Below are 25911 nucleotides of genomic sequence, written 5' to 3'. Positions count from 1 at the left end.
TGATTTAGGCATGAGAAAGATGTCAGGGTGACCCATCCCACTAAGAAAGTTCTCTCTTGTCACGCACAGTGGCATACCTTGTTCATGCTTAAGGACTTTCAGTGGTGAGAATACAGGGCTGCTTGGGTTTCTAAGGTGAGCTGAGTCACTGTTTGATGTTAGGTGCCTTATATTCCTCCAGAGGGGTAGGTGCCAAAGTTGTTTGTTGGTTGTTTTTTTTTTTTTAATTCTTGAGTTTTTTGTTTGTTTTTGCTTAGAGACCACAAAAACACCCTGTCTTGGTGGCCTCAGGATCACCAGTAGCTGCTAGCATTGCTTGCATACCAGTGCAAAGTTCCTCTTTCTCTATCAGTATGAGGACAGAAAGCAGTCCAACTCCAGATACTTGGTACAGGGATTTTGATCATACACAGAAAAATAATACTGCTTATCCAAGAATACTATATAAGTACTGTTGTGCAAAAATGGCTTCTTTTTCCTCAAAGCTACCCCTATTTACAGAAGGTTATTTAGAAGTCATAGAAACTGCAAAGAAGGCCTCATGCCAAAAGGCTGTTTCATTGGATATTTAGACAAACTCTAAAGTAGACTAAGTAAAATAAATACAGAAGTATCTGTAAAAATTGTATCACAGAAGAGAAACCTGGTTAAGTATCATCCCATCCAATTACTTAAGTTTAAAATACTTAGTCCAAGATTACTGAAAATGAATCCCTCTGAAGAACCAAATTACTTGCTAAAACAACTGCCAAACTGCCATTTGTATAACCATTAAAATATTAGGATAGACTCAATTTGCCTTTTCATCTAGTGTCCTTTATTTAGAAGTCTTTTGTTAATTTTGGTATGTGTTAAGCTGTGTTTGTAATGTACCCACATTTTCAGATGTCACTGCCTGTAGGTGTAATAATCCCAAGTTAATTCCTTCTTCAGATTTTCAGCAATGAATACACTAGATCTAGGGTTGGGTTTTATTCTGTTTTTTACCAAATATTCTTTGCAACTACAGATGCTTAATTAAAGGCTGTCAGACAATTTAAACTTCTCAGAAGAATACAAATAAAAGCTGTTAATGAAGTAAATATCTGTTTAATTTACAAACATCAGTAGCATTACTGATATCAGTCCAAATAAGACAAAACACACTGCATTACACATGTACATCTAACTTTTTTGTAAAAAAAATAATAAAATAAAATTGAAAAACATCTGCATTTTTACAGGGTACCCTGGGTTTTACTGAAAGAAGAACACAACCCACTATTGATTACCAATTCTACATTATAATTTAGCAGCAACATGTTAACATGGGGAACATTAGGGCAGTAAAGTAGTTTTATTATTTGGGGAAAGTCACAGTTCTTGATAGCACAGCCTTTTCTTCTTTTTTATAAAAAAGGTAAAGAGCTCCATGGGAATATTAATTTATAAAGATCTACCTTCTAATGTAATTTTCTACACGCCATCTTATTTTCTGTAAGTACTGCATATAGGGAAAATTAACTTCTCTACAATTGCCACCTAGTGTAAAGACATTTTCTGTCATACATTACGGGTTCTTGGAAGGTGTCCTGAATATCTGCTGTATGTGAAAACTGCAGATTGTCATCACTTTCAGATTCAGTGACACCAAGTGGTCAGATTCTAAGGAGAAGAAAAAGGGAAGGGAAAGGAGAGGAAAAAACAGACTGAAAACATTTACCCCAAGACGACATGCTACGTTAGTTCTATTGCAAAAAATCCTGATTTTTAAGTCCTTTAAAAAAAAAAAATTACAAAAATACTGGGACAAATATAAATTAATATATATTAAAGCATTGAAAAACAGTAAAAGGGATGGCCTAAAAGGGTTAAGTACAATGTACTTTGATACAATAAATATTTCTCAATGAAACCGAATACTGTATAGAGTTGTTTAGAACTCATAGAAACAGAAATCCATATTATTACTAATTTATCCATCAATAATCTATTTTTATCATCCCCAAAACATTTATATTACAAAAAATTAATACTGGAAAAGGGCAGATAAACACTTTTTTATGCTTCTTTTGCTAACATGCTGACATAAAAGTATACATCATCAGGAGATTTCAGGATTATAGTATATTCTCGTATCTCCCATTTCCCATCCATTAAATGGGACCCCATCTTCTCAAGATGCTTAATAATTCCAAAAGATAAAATGTATTTCATACAATTGTTATTTCTGTATAATCTGATTCTTTCCACTCATAATGCTTCCTCATCCATAGGTAAGTGATTGGTATGGTCTGTCAAGACAATAAAATATACTGATACGAAAGTGAAAAAAACCAAGCCTCATGTTCTGGTCAATGTTTCATCTCTGAGCTGTTAAGTAGAAAGTCACATGTGTATATTGTCAGTGTATCTTCAGCGTGTTATAAAGAAGAATCCATGTTAAAAGCAGTTAAAGTTTCCCATCTCTGTTGCAATGTTACCAGGTCTTTTTTTTTTTTTTTCTTCAAAGCTCCTCTTGGTTATGAGAAGTCTCAGTTCAAGCACTTGAATCTTTTTTCAAATGAAGAAAAAGTCTTTATTCTCATAATAAAAATAAGTCTGTTCTGTATTTTACAATATATTTCAAATATTTCCACTATGAAGCATTAATTAGTCCGACACGGTCAATAAGTATACAACATTTTCAAAAGACAAGTGTGACAGGGACACTTAGGAGGGACAATTTGTACAGCCACACTTCACTACTTTTTCAACCTCGTCCACAAATGACGACCCGTCAGTGCATTCAAAAGAGTATTTCCGTCTCTTGCTCCTTAGTGGTCCACAGCACTGCCCGGTTGAACATCCTCCTTTACATTCTAGTCTCGATACCTTCTTGGTCGTCTGGCACGCAGCATACCCTTGCTGCTTTTGGTAGTAATCTCGGATTCGTTCCCCTCGACATGAGATTTCTGTAGAAAACAACATTTAAAATAGGAGATACACTTTTGAAACACAGGTCAAAGAATGGTTGACATTGCTAAGGAAGATGCTGTGTTTCTACTTGCAGTTGGGATTGATATTTTAAAGTTTGACTCAGACTGTATATTGGAAACTAGTGGTTCTACCAAACATAATTTGATTAATGCTGAGTTTTATTTCCTATACCTCCTATTTTCAGTAAAGCTTATATTATGTATATGTAAACCATAAATACAAAGCTATTACAATGACAAGAAAATTGGAAGCTTAAATCTTTTCCTCTTTTATAAAAATACACATCTTCTGTTCCTACATTGCTTGCAGCTGGTTCTATTTACCGTAGGGAAATGTTTCAGAGAGCATGCAATTTAATTTATTAGACCTGGAGTTTAATATTATTCAAACTGTTATTTAATACAAGTTACATTCCACTAACTTCATAAATTACTGAGGTATAAAACCAGCTAAAAATGAGACATCTGTTAAAAGTTCTACAACCATATTCTTCTATTCTATTCACATCTATGTAGAATACAAAATAAATGCCATCTGGGGTAAAGGAAAGAGAGGGAGAGGGAGAGCTTTGATAGACAAAGGAAAAAGAAAAAGGTAGGGGGAAAAGTCATCCTGTTTTCATCCATCTCACCTGCATAATTCGCTGTGATAAATCAGTTGAAGCTGAGAGGTCAAAAGTAGAGTTTGTGATAAAACTAGGAGCAGAATCATTGGATTTGGCTTCTCAGTTGCAGAAGGCAGAGAAACAATAAATACAGAAAGATACAGCAGGTAAAAGGTAATAGTTAAATATAGTAAAAATGTATTTCTGAATAAAGGCAAAAAAAGAGAAATGTTTTCACAGAGAAACATTTGATGAAAAAATCCTCAAAATGTAAACGAATTAATGGGAAAAGTTTGATTTTTCTCTCACTGAGATCAATTCGTATGGCAAAAAAAAAAGCAACAAATGTGTGTATTGTGGGAAAAAAAGTTGGTAATGTTTTTGGCTGTTTATGTTTTAATAAAACCCCCTCTTTTTTATGACCAAAACAACATGATTTTAAATTTTTTTACCTTTATCACAGCTGTCCCCCGTGTATCCGGTGCTGCATTCGCAATATGGTTTCCCAAGTCCTGAAAGCCTGCATTTGCCATGTTTACACCTGATGGATTGGCAGGGGTTAAACAGCATTTCCTCTTCATCACAGAGGACTCCCCCATGTCCCTGCAGGCATTTACAACTGTATGAAAACGCATTGATCGGCAAGCAGGTACCATGCACACATCTACAGGGGAAACAAGCCCAAGAGAATAAAAATAAATTATTCATCAAAGTTCAGGCTAAGCAACATTAACTACAAATACTTTGGACTGTACTCAGAAGAAATTGCTTTTGTTTCTAATGGACTTTTTCAGTGAGATGCAGTGAAGTGGTTTATAATTGGTATGCAGGTTTACATGAAACAAGCTGCAGTACAGAACTCTATCTCACCAGAAAACAGCCACTGTAGATGTGTTATGGAAGCCTTTTACAGGCCACAGTTATTAAAACCAACATTTCCTGTCTACCTAAATTTTCAGCATGCTTTTGAGAAGAACACAGCAAAATCAAGCCCAAACGTAATCCACTAGAATTAAGTAGAGAAAAAGGATACTCACCTGAAATTCTGATTGTTGTATCATTTAAAAAAACCCCACATTGTCAGTCATGAACTATGGGGCTCCCAGCACAAAGATAGGTCAGGCTTTTCCTATCTGAATCTCTTCTGACCCAAGAAGTGGCAGTTTCAAAGCTGAACATGTGCTCCCCTTTCAAATATATTAGTCTGCACTGCCAACTGCCAGTAGCGTGGTCATATAATGTGTGAGGCAGGTCTTTACTTCACTGAAAGCCAACAGCACTCATCTAGTACTTATACAGAAACTCACACTAGATGAGGTTGCATTTTATTACATCTCACCCAAGTGATTAAACTAGCTACTCTCTCAGTTGAGCTTTGGTAAACATTTGTGGCAGGCTCAAATCTTGTTAGATAAAAAAGGCTGTGAGTTAAGCTCCATCTACTAAGTTCTGATACACAGTAGTATGGGAACACATAGCGGGTCTTCCCTTGAGAGACAGGTGGTGTTTCCCAAAAGGAGGATGTTTAATTACCTGTTCCTAGGTGTAAGCTGAAGATTAGGGGAGTTCATCTTCTCAAAACATCACCAATGACTTGGAATAAAATCACTTCTTTTGTTCATTTGGTGGCACAGGGTCAGTAACTTTCTACCTATAAATAATGTTATTTTCTTTATCTGTTGTCTTGATACACAAGTTTTCTATCTACATACTGTTTCCTAGGGAGACCACAGTGAAGATTCCTCTGTAGGGAGGAATGCAATCCTGATATTCAAGGTCACAGTCGCCCTCCCTAATGTTTTTCCTCTCTGTATTGCAAGATCCCTGAGGCCACAACCTCCTTAGTAGGTCATGGCAGCCACCTAAATAAATATATAAATAAATAAATGAAAAGTTTTAGATTAAAAAAAAAAATCCCATTTGATGTAAAATAAAATCATTTGTTTCAATTTGAAGATGGCAAAAATTCATATAAAATTGCATTTTGTAGTAAAAGAAAAGTTCTGTTAAGAACAACATCTCATTTTGAAATTTTTTCGATAACAGTCTGTATTTCTGGAAACTTTTTGCTTTGTACTCTACTCTTCCAGTACAGTAAGAAATTTGGTAAAATTGAAAAGAATGCACAACATTTTTAAACTTTGACAAACTTGCATTAACTATTAAAACTGTTTCAGTTTATAAACATCAACAAGTTCCACTCATCAATGAAATCTACATTACAATTCTCCATCTGTACTGTTAATTCTGTGCAAGTCAGTCTCATCACAGGATATTTAAATGGAAGGCACAACACATAGCCTCCATTCACATACCCAGTTTGGGATTAAATACTGCAAATATAAAACTTAACTAATAGCTTAAGCACCTCCAACTTCCCTATTATGCAAGAGTCTGTACTTTTGAAGCAACTATGTTCCCTAAAAAATTCCAAATTGTTCCTGTGGTTGAAGTCTGATATTCCAAGACTGTTAGATTAAGGAACTCAAAATTGAAGGCTTAGACAGTATCAGAGGGCAGATAGCTTTTGTTTAGTTTTCATTATGTTCAGCATTTGATCTGTTCACCATTTACAAAACAACCACTTTTAGGACATCTGACCTATGAAGTTACTCAGGTGACACTGACATCTTGTCATATTCTATACAGGCTGGTTTAGATATCAAAGCAATCTGTGTCAGGATCTTTGGTTAAGTTCTGCTTGACTTAGAAGATGATTAAACCTTAGCTAATGCCAACTCTCATACTTTTGCTTCCACCTGTTCTTTGAAGCCCTAAATTTCATCTTCAGACTGTACTGAAAGGAACATCAAGCTAAGTGCAAACTCTTGGGCACAGTTTCATCTTATCTAATTTTAGGTACCTATGTCAGACACTGAAGTTAGATTTGTAATTGCCATAAGCTCTGCAGTCACGGAGAAAAAAAAGCTTATCCAGAAAGTGATTAGACCACTTGAGGTCTAATTTACTCTTTAGAAATGTGTTATTCCTTTACTGACTACAGAGTAAACTTTGGTCACTATGCTCCTAAGTCAAGCGCCTAGATTTAGGTAAAATAAATCTAAGCTTTAAGCCTTTTCATGGTGTGCAGGGTTCTCTAAAAGATCCCCTACATTTTCAAAACAGAGATCACAGTGACAAGTCTGTTTCTCAGATGAAGTGGAATGTTATACTGTATTAGATGGACAAAATGTATCTGTTCAATAGACAGGATTTAGAGATGAATCAAGAAATACAGAATCAAAATCTCCAGGAACTAAAGAACAACAAACCCCTCCTTCACTCCAAATAAACAATTTTGGTTTGGCTTTCTCTCCTAAAAGCTTACAGCACTGTATATAGCGGAAACAAAACAAATACTTTCAAGAGCTAACAAAATATTAATGTTGTGCTCACTTAATTCTATCTTTGATGCTGCCTCTATCTTGATACTTGCCAAGTTTTGTAATTTACTGCAAAAAGCACTCAGTTTGGGTGCTGATGTGTATAATTATAAGAACCTATATAGAATCTAATTTTTCAAGGACAGTTGACAGAAATTCTTTGGCTTTTCTTATTATAGAACTTGGTGGTTACAGTTCCATGTTATTTTTGACTCCTAAAGTATAAAATGGGTGTGATAGACATCACATTTGTGTTTTTTAACCTGCTGTGACTTCCTTTCTTTATCTCTTAAGCTACTGTGAAAGAGGACAGGGTAAGAAAAAGACCCATAAACAATCAAATGCTATGATATGCCTCAAAAATTCACTGCTGTAGCTTTGGGAAGAGTTCAAAACTTAATAGTACTGAAAGAGTCTGTAACCAATGTAAACAATGCTGACTGCATTATAAAGCGTGCTAACTGGTGTGTAAAGCTTTAAAGGGTCAGCCTTGCCACACACCCTATGTGAAAAGATCACTTAAACATAATTTTATATGGGAGTTGGAAAATCATCTTATTAGAATCTCTTAGCAAACTAAGGCCACTGGTCCTCAAAAGTCAAAAGTTATATAGGCCAGAGCACTGAAAAAGCAGCAGCCAAAAGATCCAAGTAGGCTTAATTTACTTTACCAAAAAAAAAAAAAAGAAAAGAAAAAAAAAGAAAAAAGATGTTTGCGAAGCTGTAGTAAGTACAGTGGTAAGGGCAAACAGAATGACATCTGGTTGCCCATGACCAATAAATCCTGAAGAACTTTGAACTTCTTAAGTTTCTGATCTTCTTGTGCTGGGAGACCATGAGCCAAAAAATTGAATGTGTCTCTATAGTAAATGTAAAAGATGAATAGGCATAGATATCAATACTCTCACATACACATATAAACATCTTTCGCTCACCCGCTACACATGTATATATACAACCCTCTCTATAAACATACATAAAATGTCTAACCTAAAATGTTCTAGTCAAATCAGCATGGACTTAAACAGAAGTTTACCATAAAGGTAGAAATATTTTTCCTGCTAAAACCTGGGGTACTGTGAAAATATAAAAATATTAGATGTATCTATTGTATCAAGTTTTTAAAAAACATTGGAGAATAATAATAATTGTATTTCCTCATTCTGTACAGTTATAAATAAGCAAATAGATATTTTTTTTCCATTTGCAATTTCTTCTAAATGATTTTTATACCAAGTGTCATACTAACACTTGCATCAGTGTAACTCATTACAGAAGAAGCCCATACAGAAGTATGTAAGAGCACTTCCCAGGTTTTAGGCAGCACTTCAGTGAGATGTCTCTCCTCCCCTAAACTGGGGACTTTTCCTCATTAAGTTTATAGAAAGAATATACTATAACCTGGACACTGTTTTCACTTTTACATGCCCAGGGTATTTTGTTTCTTGTTGAAAAAAGTGTGAACTTTTATGAAAAAAATACACGACAGGAGACTTATATGCATATTATACTACTGTTCTGTCTTGAGGAAGGACATACTTATTTCCAAGACATGGGTCATTAGTTTGTTGGTCACAGAGGGGTCCAGTCCATCCTCCTTCACATTCACAGGAAAAGCCTGACTGGCTGGTAGCATGGCATGTTCCATGCACACAAACTTTCTTATGACAGGGCTCGCAACCTGGCAGAATTCCCACTTGCAGTGGCACATTTCTGAAGTCCTGGAGTTCACTGTTGATATATAGATTACGGATGCAACCATGGAAGCTGGTGCCGTTCTGTCCTGGAGACTGGCGTAAAGCTGCTATGTTATTTTTCACAGGCATGCCTAGGAAATTAATAATAGCAAATAATCAATGTAATCTTTGGTACAATTTTCTGTACAACTTTCTCTATTTTTTAAACATTTTAAAAGAAATATTTCTTCCTAATTAATTATTCTTAGGTATTCAGCCTAAACCCATGGGCAATGATCTAGTATTTGGAAATTGTCCTGGAAATTATCAAGCATGCATGTAAGCCAGCTCCAAACCTCTAAGTCTCTAGGTCCAGCTAAAGAGATGTGTATAGGACTTCATACCAGAAGCTCACAACTGTCAAAAGGTTCAGATACATGCCTGTTTTTGACCTAGTGCAATTAAGTCCAGAATAGTATATAGTTTCTGAATCTTGGAAAAACAACAGTGGTTGAAATTTAGCCGCTGATACATGACTTTTTGTAAGCTGCTAAGACACTCAAATCTAGAAGAGTTTAGTAGGACCAGCTCATCAATTTGGAGCTGGCGTACACATTTCAAATGTGGAATTTTGCTAGTGAAAATTCTTGGAAAGAAAAGCTCAACAGGATGAGGTTCCATTACTTTGAAAAATATTTTTGTTTAGCCTGTCTCAAAAACAGATTAATAAAAAAGCCACTCATAGTTTGCCATTACAGTTTAAAACAAAGATAGTAAGTAATAACAATAATTCAACATCAAAATACTTCTGTGTAGATGTCTAGATAGTGCAAATGCTCCTGATGTTGACCATTTTCAGAACAATTCTTCTGTTGTAGTCTATAATTGTTAGAAGTGTAATTAGAGCAGTAGGTATATGATGCAGTTATCCTGTTGTGATCAATTAATTGTTTAAGACTAATTCAGATGGAACATTACTATTAAACATTGTTTCCTTGTAAAAATGAAGTTTCTTTTATTCCTACTCCCTGCTTTTTTTTTTTTAAACTTATTTCCAACATATTGGCCTCTATTAGTTAGTCCTTAAGATATTACATTCAAATAATGAATACACAAATGCCTAAACACCTCCTGAGACTGGTAAGTAAAGCAAATCAAAGTGTACTGAGCATTAGAAAAGTATGTTTACCTGAAAATAAATATGCTAATTAGCTGCACAGGTTTACTCCTAGGCAAAATTAACAATTTTCATTCTGGTACTTAGATAACAACCACAGAAAGAGGTAATGTTTTGCATAGTTGCTCCTTAACCATGTAAACTGATACTTCTAATGGTTTTATAGTCACTCTGAACAGTTAAGAGTAATGCAGAAGTGCTATGCAACCTAATGAAGTAGACCTGCCTTTCATTTAGAGGTTATTGTAATTCCATTTGTGCTAAACTTCAGTGATTATAGAAACAAACAATATTGCATCCATACTGCTGAAAAGCCCAATCTTTTTTGATCTTATCAGTTAAGTAAAATAGACTTGGGACTATTATATTAAAGGACTCAGACTGCAAACAATCATTAGTTTCCATTTCTTCAAAACTATTCGCCATATTCTCAAAATCCAGGGACAAGGCAGAGCCATCAAGCCCTGTTCACCTTGATGTCTCTCCTGAAAGCAGCAATCAGCAAATGTTTAGGCATATGGCTTGAGGTATCTAATAACAGGATAGATGCACTGAATTTATGCATTGTAAAAATAAAAGCTGCATAATTCTAAGTAAGCCAATGCAATGCTGAACTTGTAAGTGTCAGGAAATTTAGATATGGTTTCTGGGAACCTTATAAGCATGTATGACACCAGATAATTGAGGTATGTCACATGTGATTGGAAGACATTTGGAAACACAACACAAGCATATACACAAGCTTTTAGGCTATACATGTTTTGCTGCTTCTAGCAAGTTACCAAGTGTTAGAAGGCCAAAGTGTGTGCAAAAGCTGGTCATAATCTTTAGCAATATTTCTTAGATAATTTTTAGATAAAGGTTCTTTATCAGTTAGAAAAGAACTGCCATAGAGACGATGCAGACAAATATTTCACCTCTATTTTCAGAAAGGTAAGGAAGCAGTTCTGGCTCCCCTTTATGGTTTTGGTCTCTGAACATCACTACAGGTAAATTACCAAATTACTGCTCGAGGAGGCAAATGGTAAAACCCCTATTAAATAACAGTCATACAATTACACTGTCAAAAGGAGTATCTCATTCTAGAACCTGCTAGAACAGAGCAGGCACAAGTGAAAAGCAGCTGATGCCCTACCTGTCTCAGAAATAGGAACTTCTGTGAAACAAGGTGCCACTCTCAACTAGTAAAATATGCTGTAATTTCTGAGAGAAGAATGGGAAGTATCAGTGAAGTCTGCGACCCCTTTGAAGAGTTTTTGAGAAGAAACAGATTGTCCCTTAAGATTTCTTACAAAAAGCCATGATTTACTGAAATCTGTTATAGAAAGACCAAAAAATATTTAGCATGTGTATTCTGACCACACAAGACAGCCATACAGTTGGAGAAATGAAAAAAAAAGAGTATAAATTGGTTAGCCCACTTTCTGTAAAAATAGTTAAATTACCCCTTCCAAACCAACCCAAATTTTGTGACCTAAGAATAACTTTGTGAAAAAAAAGGGGGGGGAGGGGAAAATGAGAGAGGGAGGAAGAGGGGGCAGAAAGAGGTGGTGCGGGGGGGGAGAGAGAGCATGCACCATACAAGGGCTTGCTGTCAAGTCTGAATTTCATCCTGCCAGCTGAGGTGATGCTTACCAGAAATGCCATTTTAGCAGGAAGGTGATAAGAGTAAGTGTAAGCTACATGATGATATAGGTGTCAAACTAAGACTTTGGCAAAGATAAAAATACTGCATAAAATCCTAGTGAGAATTTGAGTTCTTAACTGATGGAAATGTGTGATCAAATTCTCTAAAAATTCTAGATATAGTTGGATAAGAAAAAATTGAATGAATCTCAAAAAGGTGGGTAATATAAAGATACAAGAGTGGAAGTTAACTGTCTCAAGAATTTTAAAGATCAGAAATAGATAAACATAGATAAAGAACAGAAAAGTTTAAGAGCTGAATATCAACCTACTGGGTTTTTTTGCTTTATTTTGTAATAATGTGCTTCTGATAATGGTTTTCATTCTGTTTTGGACCAACATTTTCTATGACAGTGGAAATAATTGTCTGCTTGGAGCCTGAATGTGAAGAACAGAAACAGAAGGAACACAGGACCTCTCTAAAGAATATGTACTAAGATTAAAAAGAGTCCTTCTCTTAGGAATCAAACCATTGAAGGAAAAGATTATTTCCAAAAATTATTTCTTCTGATACTTCAGAATGATGATGCAGATTAGTATCATTCTTCTAGTGGAGACACAGATCTGCAAGGTGAAGAAGCAAGGAGAACCATATGTCACAAATCAACAAGTAAGTGTTAGCACTGCACAGAATAAATGTTTATAGTTGGCAGCCTAGCCTCATTTCATCAAAAGGTGCCCATAACAGACAGGGGGACCATTCTGCACTAAGCTTGGTTTTCAAGAAGTAGTAAAATTGGTCTTAGTCATTAAATAACAAACTGATGTTGACAATACAAGCAAGCACACAGTGTCTTACTAGAATCTAGGACCATCTCTCCTTCCAAAAAATGTGGCATAGGACACTATTGTAAACAACAGAAGTGATACACATGAAAAAATGCAGATGTGCTTCCACAAGGCAATCCTCCTTTGAAGATTCACAACATGAAGCAATTTTAAAGGCGGCTCATATATGTGATAATTTTAATTCTTCTCTCTGATGGTATGGGGACCGATGACTAATGTTGAATTCTATCTTGTACTTCTTTCCACCTTAGATGGAAGGAGGCAATGATAAAATCTGAAAAGATTTGACAAAAAAGCTGAAGTGTTTCAAGGGAAGAATGGGGATTTTCAGAGACAAAAGTCAACTTTCCCCTCATCACTTGTAACTGAAGCACTTGTTATACCAGTTTTATAGGAGAAATAGACTATTCTTGATGGGTATCAAAGCAGCTTCCTGTTTTTCTCTTCCATTAGAGAGAAATCTAAGCAACTACTCTGAGCTTTTCAGTATATTTAGAAAGAGGATAAATACCACCTTTTCTAGAGAAAATAGGCATCTCATGAATGTACTACTGGTAGCAGAATTTTTTGCAAGGAGGCAAGATGCTCAAGTCTAAAATCTTATTCTCAGTCACAAAACAGTTCTTAAGAATCAGACAAAATGAAAAAGAAAGTAGGTATTCTTTTTACAGAAAGAACATCAGAAGGAGACTCCTTACATGTCTCCTATAAGAGTGTAAGGTTAAACTAAGTAGAAGATGAAGACTGGTAGAAGATCATCAGTATTTAAAAACTATGCTGAATCTCTGATGACTAAGAACTTAGACTTGCTACCGAGGACAGTAAGAAGGCACAAAGTGGTGGCTGAAGTTTCTGACTCTTTTACCTACATTATGCAGGCTCATCAGAAATTCAACAGAAACTGCTGGTTAAAACAATGAGCTTAAATCCATAGTTCTACAGAGTAAATTGTGGCAAATGATCAAAAATGTTTCAAATAGTTTATCTCCACAATCACCTACTACCAGTTTTACTGAAACAAACAATTCTGTCTTCTCAAAACAAAACCAAACAACAACAAACCCTGCCACACACTGAGGCAACTGTCCAGTTAGTTCCCTTCTTACCTAATGTCCTAACTCCTATAAGCCCTAAGCAATAAGATCTCCAGACATAAATTATACTTCATGGCTTTATACCTTGCTATCATTTCCTGCAGATACCTGTACAGTGAATAAAAATGTAAAAACATGACCGAAACAGGATGCTACCATTCTACGCTTTCTGAATAGGCATTACTGAATCTTTAGGTAGCTGAACAATGTTAAACACACTTCTTCGGTATAACAAAAAGCTACATAACAGTAGAAAATTACAGAATTTTACAGTGGGTATCAAATATCTATAGTGATAAAAAAGCAACAGGTGCAGTTTGAGGACATACTATCTGTTAAAATTGAAAGTATTGATATTAACTGCTGAAGTTTCATCTTAAGGTGTTATCTCAATGAATGAGTCTCTTACCATGTGTTTATTAATGCGTGTTACCAGAGTAAATTAACTAGGATACCATTAGTAAGAAGCAGTAAGATCCTCTTACCTCCTACATACAGTGGAGAATCAAAATTCAGAGTGGATTGCTTGGACAAATTGGTGATTATCTTGGGGCTTCCTCCATCAATAGATAAAGACAGAATCTGATCCATAGCTAGCAGCTCCACAATGTGGAAATTGCCATCATTAATAGTTTCCACACTGCAAAATAAACATTAATATTAATTTTAAACAGTGATGGTCTGGTTAGAACAGTTTTTTATCTTCTTTCCCTTTAAGAGTTAATACAGCTTCAGAACAGAACTTCTCCAGGAGTGCAGTCTTGTGAAAACTAGATTTTAAGCAAGGACATGCATGTATGCTTAAGAGCTAACACAACATAATACAATAACCCTTCAATAACACTCTATTAATAATATATATTGTAAATTAATAGCCCTTTTCCATTCAGAGTTATTCCTGTCCTCATCAAATGATGAACTGTGTAAACATAGATGATATTCTAAACACTAGCTGAAATACATTTGCTAGACAGGAAGCTGAACACAAAAAAAATTTGGAGTTCTTCTGCAACAGTGATCAGAGGGCTGGAACACCTCTTCTATGAAGACAGGCTGAGACACTTGGGGTTGTTTACCCTGGAGAAGAGAAGGCTCCGGGGAGACAGCCTTTCAATATTTAAAGGGGGCTCATAAGAAAGATGGAGAGAGACTTTTTACCTGGGCCTGTAGTGATAGGACAAGAGGTAACTGTTTTAAACTAGAAGAGGGTAGATTTAGATTAGATAGAATCTATAAAGTAAAAGAAGATGACATAAAGAAGTTCTTTAATATGAGGGTGGCGAAACACTGGGACAGGTAGCCAGAGAGGCTGTGGATGCCCCATCCCTGGCAGTGTTCAAGGCCAGGTTGGATGGGGCTTTGAGCAACCTGGTCTGGTGGAAGGTGTCCGTGCCCACAGCATGGGGGTGGAACTAGATCATCATTAAAGGTCCCTTCCAACCTAAACCATTCCATGAATCGAATGTTATTTCAAGATCTTAGCTGTGCGCGTGCATGTGTGTGTATCCTACATGTTGCATAGTATTGGGTTTATGTATTTTGCAAGTATGAAGGCCTTAGTTGACTCCAGTGATATACAAACCTACTATTTCATGGAATACGGAACTGCATCTAACCTTAGTCCTGCCAGACAAAATCACATCACTGGTCCAGACAGCTCCACTGATTCTAGCAATAAAGTAATTTGTTTTCTTTATTAGGCATGGTTATTTCTGTGTGTACAGCTTCTAGCTCATGCAGTGAATACTGTATTCATTTTTTTTTTCTTGCCTGCGTATACCATTTCCTCCTGATACGAAGACATGATATTCTCCACTAGTAGGAGAATGCCCAAAGGCTGTCATGCAGAAAAGGCTTGTTTCAAGCATGGTGCTTATGCTGTGTAAGGACAAGCCTACACATGTTACTAGGTACAAGAAATGGCTGCCTATGCTTACCAGCCTCAATACCTACACAGCAAATGTTTAAGTGCAGGGTAACTACTCTGCACTTGAACAGAGTTTAAGTACATCAGAGAAGGAAGAATGTTATTACTCAATTCTGGGACTGAATATATTACTGTACTTACATTACTTTAACCCATTTTCCACTGGAGAATTAAGAGCTGATTGTATGGCTGCATGGGAGTTATGACAATGAGCTGTAGTCCAGAGACCAGACATTATAACCATTCCCATGAGAGCCTTTATTTGCTTCAGGGCACCATCAAATAAGTGAGCTTAAGCCTTTGAAAAAAGTTATTTAAATGAACCAATTGTATGATAGCTTGAGATGGACTGAACAGTCACACAGTCAGTTAGCTCTTCTCATTAGGAAAGCAGTATAGCTGAAAGGGATTAGCTTCCTAAATCTCAAGGCAAAAATCAACCAAATTACCTTATAACATCCTTAGCGATGTTTTAATTAACCTAACTGCTTTTGTCCTGGAACAGATCAGAAGCACTCACATGGTCGTTTACAGCTGTGACACATTAAATAGCTTCTTAGCGATTTATTACCAACTCTAACTCTGTGGACTGGCTCAGCTCAATATGGATAAAAGATCTGCATGGTAGCATGCATGCTTTACATAAACTCAGCTCTATGTGAAAGTGCAAACACACAACAGAGCAGACACTAGCAGAATAAACACTTTTTGGGAGTGGGCAGGAGGGGGACTGCTAGGTTCCATGGGGGGAAGGAAAAGGTCAGGGTTCATCACTCCTAAACAGTACGGTCTATTCAAGGTATTGAGGTTTGTTTGCTGTGATCAAGCAGTAAGAAAAGTGCCAGGATTAATTTATTTAACACATGGCAATGAATCCAGGAAAAAAGTTGTGCTAAGAAATCAAAATGCATGTGACTTCTTAAGTAAACAAGAAACCCTAATATAATGGTCTTGTTCCAAGGAAATTTATGTTATTTTACAACGTACCAACCTTTCACACAATAGTATTTAAAAGGATGAGAGCAACACAGAACATGCATTTTTATCGCAAGAGGTCATTCCAGGGATGTATAAAACATAATGTGTAAAGGGAATGTGTCTCTGTTAAGAATGATTATTAAAAGCTTCTAGTTCAAACTGTTTTACTGGTAAAAATTTACTGCAGAAAGAGGAGCCCTCCTAGGTAAGGGTGGTTTAAATTAAAGGGGAAATAAACACAAGGCATATCTGTGCAATATTTCCCACCAATGCACTTCTAGTCCATTTCCCATTGGAGAGCCGAATGCATAGATCCTAATGAAAAGCTATAAGAAAAACTGATTTAAAGCTTTTGGAACTCTGTAGAATAATGACTTGGGAAGAAATATTCCCATATTTCCAATAAATATATGATGAAAACTAGTTTAAAGAAGGAAAAGTTTTGGGATTTTTTTTGGTGTAAAAAACATTTAACTTTTAAAAATGGACATCCAGACAGAACAAAATGCAAGTAGATCAACTTTTCCCAAATAACCACCTCCAATGAATTAATTTTCTTTATTGGTCTTGGCACTGCCATATCTCATCTTGTTACTTAGATTGACTGATGAGTACTTTTGGGATGATGGCTCTTTCTGCAGTCAATTCCCATTGGTAAAGTAGTTCTCATTCACTCTACACAGCTAGACTGCTGTTATTGCTGATTCTCCGTATTTATCATGATTAAATCATGTGTTTGTAACTTTGTTTTGTTGCTACTGCAAGCACCTCTGTAGGCTTTATAGGTCCCATTTGACTCCTTTTCAACACACCATTTCTTGACTGCCATTTATATTATAAATCTTCCATTTCAATCACTCTGTTGGCTGTTTTTTTTATTTTGGCCTCTGTTTCAGGCATCTCATCATTGTTCAGTGGAGTACGACTTGTCTTACTCTTTTTTCTATACTATCCATGAAACTTCACTTCCTTAATGAAATCTGATAACTCTTTTGATAAACTTCTCAGTTTTTGTAATTTCCTTTCTGTCCTTCTCAGTGTAGGCAACTTACCATCTTAGTTTGCAAACTGTCTACCCTGTTACCAAATTGTTCTTAAACCTCACTGTTCTTAAACTTTATGAGTTAAAATGCTCTTTTGTCTTCTTCATAGCTCTCTGATAAGACATAATACATTAACTTTTTTGCTTTTATAATTCATCACCTATTGGTACTGGATCTCGCTGGATGGAGTTAATATTCTTCATAATAGCCGATATGGTGCTGTGTTTTAGATTTGTGACCAAAACAATGCTGATAACACACTGATGTTTTAGCTATTTCTGAATAATGTTTGCACAGTGTCAAGGCCTTCTCTGTTTCTCACTCTGCCCCCCAGTGAATAGATTAGGGGTGCGTGTGAGGTTAGGAGGGGACTCAACCAGGCAGATGACCTGAACTAACCAAAGAGATACTCCATGCCATATAATGTCATGCTCAGCAATGAAATGGAGAGGAGGGGGTGGTTTAGGTAGGTTAGCCATCTTCTGCTTGGGAACTGGCTAAGCATCGGTCTGCCCATGGGAGATGGTGAGTGATTGCAATTGCAGTACTTGTTTTGTTTTCTTTCTTTCCTCCTCCACTTTTCCTTTGGTTATTAAACTATTTTTATCTCAACCTATGATTCTTCTGACTTTTACTCTTCCTTTCTCTTTCCCTGTCCCACTGGGGGTGAAGGGGGAGATGAGTGAGCAGCTGTGTGGTGCTTAGCTGCCTACCAGGATGAACGCACAACACTATTTCATAATATTACTTTAGCTATTTATAACTTTGGTAAAATTCAACTGTTTCTTCTAAAATTTTCCATACTGAATGGTGCCCGAAATGGATTTTTTTTCCCCAAACTGAAGGGAACACACTCCTACCTCTTATGCTTCTATTAACCCTGCTTTGCAGGTCATGACATTTGGCAGTGGGCTGGCACCATGTCTATCCATTTGTCACCTTTCTGAAAATCCATTGAGGCAAGGTGTTAAAATCTTGACAACATCAAAGTCTGCAGAAACTGGAGGGCTAGAACCCCAGTTCTTTGTTCATGCTGGCTATATTTCATGACTAGCACCCTCCCTCCAGCTGTACTGCTGGGCTGCGGTAGTACTTGCTGGATCTGGGCCTGCCAACCCATTCAAAGAGAAGGTATTGCCTTAGCTAGATCAAGGTTACAAGGACAAAGAAACTCTGTGGTTCTCATTCAGAAGAAGCAAAAATTAGGCCTACAGAGAAAGAAGAGAAAGAGGTAGCACTGGGCAAGAAATAGAATAAAGCAAGAATCAGAGTAATGGATGGTAGTGGATTGTAAGAAAAACAGGACTGGAAATTCAGTTAAGGAGGAGACTGAGAAGGATGAAATAGAGAAGAGGAAAAGTGAATCAGTAGGTTAATGTAGATTATATCTGTGAGCAGTTTTTAAGCAAAGATGATCAGATCTAGCTGGCTTAGAAATAAAATGAAGGGACAGAAGGGAGGAAAGAAACCAAAGGGAGGGCTGAAAGAAGGACAGAAAACATGACAGGAGACAGCTTTAATAGGTAACAAAGGTACAGAAAGACAACATGCAGTGAAAGGGTGAAAAGAAGGTAGAGAGCTAAAAAAGGGCAAGAAAAGTCACATTGATCCTAGGAAGGTAAAACAGTAAGAACTGGAAACAGGGATGGCTGGAAACAAAAGTTAGAAAAATAGGAATAGGTTGGAAAGGATGAAGGGATTAGAGTATAATGTGTAAAAGACCCTGTGCTACAACATACTCCTTTCTAGAACGTGAAATAGAAAAGAAATAATATCTAACTTGTACAGTGATCACTAGATGTACAAATATATATACAAATGTGGAAATGTATACGTGGCTTCCAACATATGCACTTCCCTCAAGGGCAGAAGACTTCATTACAGTTGATCTCAGTACCACTGCACGACCCTTTTCAAATATCTTCTAGAAACTCACCATCATGCTAATTGGAAATGAAAGGGAGGATAATAATAATAATAATGATAGTAATAATACTACAAGTGTGTATCTGCGTCACTAAACAACCATGTCACCCTGTAACACTTCACTACATTTCCCATCCCTTTCTTCACTGTGCCTGCATTCTCCACTTGTCACATAATTCAAAAGACCTGATCAGCTATGTAGGGGAGATGCTTCTAATTGTTCTGTAAGACTAACCTAATTGGGACTGTTTGTTAATTGATTACTTTGTTATTAATCCCATCTACATTTATGGTTTTTAATTTTACCTGTGTAAGTATTGTTTTCCAATCTTTTTCTAGAAAACTAAAATGGACAAGTGTGAATTACCAGAGTTTATTATATTCCAGTAATACTGAAAAAAGTGTTAAATTAGTAAGAAATAAATATATATGTTCTGAATGGGAAGAAGTATTCTCGACAGATTAAACAAATGGGAACAAAAATAACTTCAAGTTACATATGATCCTGATTTCTATTGCTTCCTATTCTCAGACTGTACCTATCAAAATAAAAATCAACAAAACTAATTAAACTCCTGACAAAACAATCTAAACTTCTTCATTAGCACTATCCCAGATAGAAAAGAAAAATAATCTTATTTTGAATTGTAGTCGTTGAGAAAAGTGAATGTTTCATGCAATTTTAAATTTGTGTTATATACTTCAATCTCCTGTAAAGTCAAATCCTATTTTTAGTGTATGAAAATTTATACAATTAAAATACATATACTATTTCCACATGTTAAACCATTTCATGGAATTGTATAAAAACCTTATGAAATACATATTGCATCAGAAAATAAAAGCAACCTTAAGATGCTTATTGTAAAAGGCTGTGTTTTTACTAAACAACTTTATATTGTATTTTATAGGAAAGATTTTTTTTTTCTGTGGAATGCTTTTAGTAATCTACTAAAACCACAGTTCTCTTGGTGTTATTACCTAACAAAGTTTAGCATTGTTTCCCTGCTATATAAACTTAAGCTTTTGATTTTATATTGCCATTTGAGTACAATCATTTCTAAAAATCATTTATTTTCAATGAAATGTCTCTAATAGAATGCAGAACAATGTCAGCTGCTACAAACTCCAGCAAATAAATATACACTAGATAAAATTCTACAACACAAAAGGTATAAATACAGCAAAAAGAAGATTCAAGGAAAACTCATTTAACACTTCTCATTTACTTCTGAATGTTTTTGTAGCAACAATACGGCAATCAAAGCCAAGAAGTGATGCCTATTGTCTTTTTGCTCACTCTTGAAATGTCTGTCTGCAAATTCTTGAGAAGTTACATAAAACCTCCCTGGAAGCTCAGGTGGTAATTTTTCAGAGAACCAGAGAAGTTTGACTTAAAGAAACCTGAAAAATTATGCTCCAGCAGCAGATTTGGATTCTGTCTCTTAATGACTTTGGAAGCAAAAAACATTTCTTTTTCAAGGGTAGTGCCTTTTTTCAGAATCAAGTTTTTAGCTTTCTCTTAACTTGTCAGGGAAAAGTCCCACATTATATGACTGCCTAACACAGAAGAGAAGAGAAACTTCCATTTAATTTCTGCTTATTCAGTATAGTTCTTCACTTTACCCTGCACACTAGGAAATTATTTGGGAGTAACATCATGGAAAAAACTCCACTTCCACATGTGAGCTTTACACAAAGGTATAAGTATTCTGCTGAAAGCTAATCCTTACTTAGTTTTAATGCATCAAGTAATATATTATCTTTCTGATGCACCTGCATTATTTTCCAAGCCAAATCATGTCTTTTGGCAATAGGTTTTACGTGTCTGACAATACATTCATTTGCATAATTTCTTTTAACCATCTATTAAAAAATGTAACTTTGATATAAGGAATTAATACATGTTTTGTTTCAGTTACAAATTTGTTTTATCTGGGTTCACCTGTAAATAGCAGAGGCTGGATAAGATCCTGTGTCATAACTGACCCTCACTCTACCCCGGTACAGCTCTACCGCTATATGATCTTTATCGCCTTTGTAGAGCAGGATCCCACTGTCTTCATCTGTAGCAATCTAGTTAAAAGAAAGAAACACTTAGAAAGAACTAAAAATAAATATTAAATCAAAATGCTGTATTAAGTGAATCTCTGAATTTACTGCCATAGTCTATTACTTCATTATAAAATTCTTCCTTGAAGGACAACCTGATAAAATTCCTTCTCTTCCTTATCAGTAAGGCCATCTACTTCAATATGAATATAGAGTCATTCCAGTGACTCTTCTAGATTTTTAGCTCAAACTGTGAAAAGCTCTTTAAGTGAGCCAATGACAACTTTGGCTAATTTTCCACACCATAAAAAGTCATTTACACTCTTTTCCAGATCAGAATCTACAACACAAGCAATCTTACCTGTAGAGTGATATTGGTTTGGGGGCGTATCTTAGCTGAAGGGATTTGTAGATAGGATTCTTTGTTGACAAAGTTTATACTGATCAGCTTTTCACATTTCTCACCCTGGTAGCCTGATAAACACTGACAGATTGGTTCACTCTCTTTTATGATACACTGGGCTCCATTTTGACATTCATAATTATCACAAGGGCTGGTGCGAGGTAGAACCATTGGTGGTGAAAACTCACAAAACAAGCCACTAAATACAAACAGAAAAAATTAGTATTTCCAATAAAAAGCAACTTTGACAGAAGACATGTATGTTTGTACTGTCTTCAGATCTTTCTCACCTGTATCCTTCTGGGCAAATACATGTATATCCATTAACTGCATCAGTACACTGTGCTCCATTTTTACATTTGTTGTCCTGGCAGTCATCAAAGTCAATATCACAATGTTCACCTACATATCCAGGTGTGCAATCACATCTGTGAAACAGGAAAGAAGGTGGGGTAGCACAGTGCCCTTTAACAATACAGTGTGCTTATGGCAAAATTAAGGAACTACTGAATTGTTTAAAACTCAAGAAATAGAATGCATTACTGTGACTTTGCATGTAAAGACTATGTAGCATAATCATGTTATTATATGGGGAATCTACATATGTAATGAATACAGGTTTGCTAGTTACATATGCTTACTCATCTGCCATTATATTGAAGAATTGTGGTTTAAATCTAGAGAGCTCTCATGAATCATTTTGACAGTTCTTGGAATTTATGAGTAATGCAGAATGTTACAGGATGTTGTAAGTGGCTGCGAACACTAAAAATAATCAATATGCTTAGTTGCTGAAACTGAGACAAATAATCCAAGACTTGTATTATACTGATGGGTATTTTCTTTGTCAACTGAACAGCTATGAATGGACCAATGGTTCATTTATACAATTTAGAGGTTATGCATAAATTTTTTCCCCTTGAAGTTCCACCAACCTGATGTACTATAAATAGCTCCATGGTTAGTGAACTAACAGAAGTCTCAAAACACATCCTCCGTCCTCCATGAGCCCCCACTGAACTAGAAACAGCATATCCTCAAGACAGTATGTAACCTTTTTCTGGTTTTGTTTTTCCTTTTTTCCCCATGCAACTGTCATTGTTAATGCTAGGGTCATTTCTTCAGGGAATTCTCATATATTAGACTGAGTGAATGCCCAGAACTCTATCAAAAATGAATGGAAAAATTACAAATTCATGCATCCACATGATTTTACTTTTTTTTTTTTTAAATTAAGATGTATGTAACTGATTTCATTAGATCCTGTGATTCCCTCCTTGGTGGTGTTTCTTTTAGTATCTAAAATTTGCTCTGAAGTGGCAAGAGTGATTTTAAATAGCTGTGTAACTTTAAATTAAGTACTTCAATCAAATATGTCTCAATTTTTATTTAAACATACGCAAATAAGTGAAAAAACAATATAAAGCATGTTATTAAAAAGCTAAGTGAGATACGTTCTTGAAGTTACTGCATGTGCTATTTTCTGATTTAAAATCTCAGAAAGTAACATGGAATATTAATGAACTAGGCAGCAAAGTATAAGATACCAAACTAGGTTTACTGAAGTGGCATGAAGAAAATAAACATAAAACTCAACAATTGAAATCCAACAAGTTTTCTATTTTCCAGTTGAAAACTATCAACGTAATTTCATGTTCATTTGAATATTTAATATATTTGAATATTTTCTGCCATATTTTAAATAAAACGTAATTTCATAAGTAGTAGGAATGATAATAAATAATCTGCTTTTAGCACAAGAGCATACTGTGCATAAAACAGGTGCTTATGACAACAATTGAAAGCTGCAGGTTTCCTGTATTTATTAACCTAAAGCCTATTAAAAACACTTTAAATTGTGCATACTAATTAATTATGATAAGGATATGGTGTAATTAAAGATTAGTTTTCCTGGGGATGGACTTCTTTAGTTTATACCCTCCAGTGTGCCTTCCTAATAATCTCTTTCACAATTACTTCTCAGAAAGCAGTATAATTATTCCACTTCAATTAAATGCAATTATTTTCCTACTGTCCAAACTACTGAAAGGTTTTTGTATAGACTGTCACATAGACTAACTGCTCCACTCTGCATTTCTATTTAAAATCTGACTGGAATTAGAACTGTTAAGGATCAGTAAAATTTAGTAAAACATATTTAAGATAATAATGTAGATCTAAATGAAAATAATGGCCTATTCTGCTGTAATGCTTGATAATAACTGAAATTAGTATTTTGAGAATAGAACTTGCTTCCACTAAAAGAAAAGGAAAATAAGTTAAGCAGGATAAAAACCCCAGAAATTTAGATTCATTTGGACTGTGACAATATTTTAGACTTACTTGTATCCTTTGGGTGTCAAGATACACTTTGAGTCATGCTGGCAAGGGTTCAGGTTTTGAGCACAGAAATCTAGTTTCTCCTCACAGAGCTCACCTGCAATATAATGTATGCTGTCAATTCAGTGAAAATATCACAGTGACCTGAAAATAGCTGTTTGTTTTTTAAAAGTAACAGCTACAACTTTTTTATTGACACTGAAGAATGCATATTTCATGATATAATAATAACTACTAACTTTATAATAAATATTAATAAATAAATTATAATGATAAATACTAATCTTTCTGATAACTTCTTTATAAAAAAAATTAGTTCAATGTCAATCTTCTAGCCATGGATATAAATGATAATTTTGTGAAATAAATATTTTTTCATTTACAGTATTTATCTAGCTCTGCTGTATAGCAAAACACTAGTGATTGAATCTCTTCTCTCTAGAACAAGCAAGCCATCAATATGCTTTTCTCTTACTTATTTCTAAGCACATTACACACAGAAATACCCAGATTTGCACTGTAAGTAATTACCCAAAAACCCCCTGTTAATATCACTGCATGTCAATACAATTCCAATTATCCCAAAATGAAAACTTGCTTTCTAGTTTTTCTTAAATATGACTCCAATTTTTGCATTTGTTAACGTACCATAATTATCTAGAATCTGTTCTGTGAAAAGAAAAGAAAAAAAAGATCTATGTCAAATGTCTACCCTTCCCTGCTGCTAGAAGCAGTGGCTCTAATTTCCAACATGGGCTGTATAATCTATAAAATGTTTTAGTATGGTTAAAATATGATTTGCAACTTTACGACAAGGAAACACTTACAGGTGTGTAAAGAGATCAACAATGTCTTGTTTCCTGACTAACTAATCAGAAGATACCATGAATAGTGCACTTGCAAAATTTATCACTGGTTTGTAAGATAGATATACTCCAGCACCCATATGAAGAATATACATAAAATCAACAGGTATAAACCCTGTGCCTGCTGAATTCAGGGACTCCCAGGTCTATCAGGCCCTGAAACTGTGGAAGGAGTAGGGTTGGCCCTTTTCATTTGTCAAGTAATAAAACATGAGCTAGTGAGCAAAGAGAAGTAGAACTGTACACCAAAATGAGGAAGAGCAGAAGACAGTGGTGGATGAGCAGACACTTTTGCTGCTCAAGTTGAACTCTCCTTCAAAGACACACAATATTTGATGTCCCTCAGTTCTACTTATCTGAGTGTGGTAGTGGCATGCAGTGTAGTTAGCTGGAGAATCAGTATCTGCTGGAGGGCAGCCTGAGATTGAAATAGCGTATAAGGGCTTCACCTCTTTCCTGTAACTAACACAGTACTGAGGATGAGGACAGCACCACCATGAATATGGTATGGGGAAAGAAGGACAGACCATTTAGGGACACCATTTGGGTGGAATCAGGAACAGGTAGATTGGAAAAAGGGAGGAAGGTATAGGATAACAACATTGGAATGGAAATTTTGGAGAGAGTATACAAATGAAGATATCTTCCAGAATACATATGCATGTGTGTGTATGTGTAGCAGTTCATCAGCTACTACTGTCATTAAGCACTAAGATTTCTGACATTTCACACTGCTCCTTGCCAAGCACCTAGCACCTAGGTTCAATAGATCCTCCAGAGAAATTTGTCCTTTCCACAGCAAGTGTGCTTACATACTAGTGTTTAAAACTGTGTATCATGAATATGAATGCTGACTACCCAGGACTTGAAACATTATTTCTAGGACTTATCTCTTAGGGTAAGTAGAACTTATTTCAACTGATGGACAAATAAATGAGAACTTAAAAGAGCTGAGGAACAGTCTACATTAAAGGCAAGGATAGAGAAAAAGGCAAAACTGAACCAGAGC

General features: G+C 35.6%; 1 protein-coding gene across 6 annotated transcripts in view; it reads right to left on the bottom strand.

Moving 5' to 3' along the window:
- Positions 1 to 1080: 1080 nt before the first annotated feature.
- Positions 1081 to 25911, bottom strand: part of SLIT2 (slit homolog 2 (Drosophila)) — a 271824-nt gene continuing 246993 nt past the window's right edge. For all 6 annotated transcript variants that reach the window (XM_010576835.1, XM_010576836.1, XM_010576839.1 and 3 more), the window contains 8 exons: positions 24040 to 24133; positions 21987 to 22124; positions 21655 to 21895; positions 21187 to 21317; positions 13853 to 14007; positions 8485 to 8773; positions 4015 to 4226; positions 1081 to 2933 (listed from right to left, as the gene is read on the bottom strand). In XM_010576835.1, the coding sequence (XP_010575137.1) occupies positions 2692 to 2933; positions 4015 to 4226; positions 8485 to 8773; positions 13853 to 14007; positions 21187 to 21317; positions 21655 to 21895; positions 21987 to 22124; positions 24040 to 24133 (1502 nt within the window). In that variant the 3' untranslated portion in view covers positions 1081 to 2691. The remainder of the gene's footprint in view (positions 2934 to 4014; positions 4227 to 8484; positions 8774 to 13852; positions 14008 to 21186; positions 21318 to 21654; positions 21896 to 21986; positions 22125 to 24039; positions 24134 to 25911) is intronic.

Source organism: Haliaeetus leucocephalus, unplaced genomic scaffold (genome assembly GCF_000737465.1).
Source record: "Haliaeetus leucocephalus isolate CR32 unplaced genomic scaffold, Haliaeetus_leucocephalus-4.0 Scaffold545, whole genome shotgun sequence".
Classification (NCBI taxonomy): domain Eukaryota; kingdom Metazoa; phylum Chordata; class Aves; order Accipitriformes; family Accipitridae; genus Haliaeetus; species Haliaeetus leucocephalus.
Note: the sequence above shows the minus strand (reverse complement) of the source record. Positions and strands in the feature narration are given on the sequence as shown.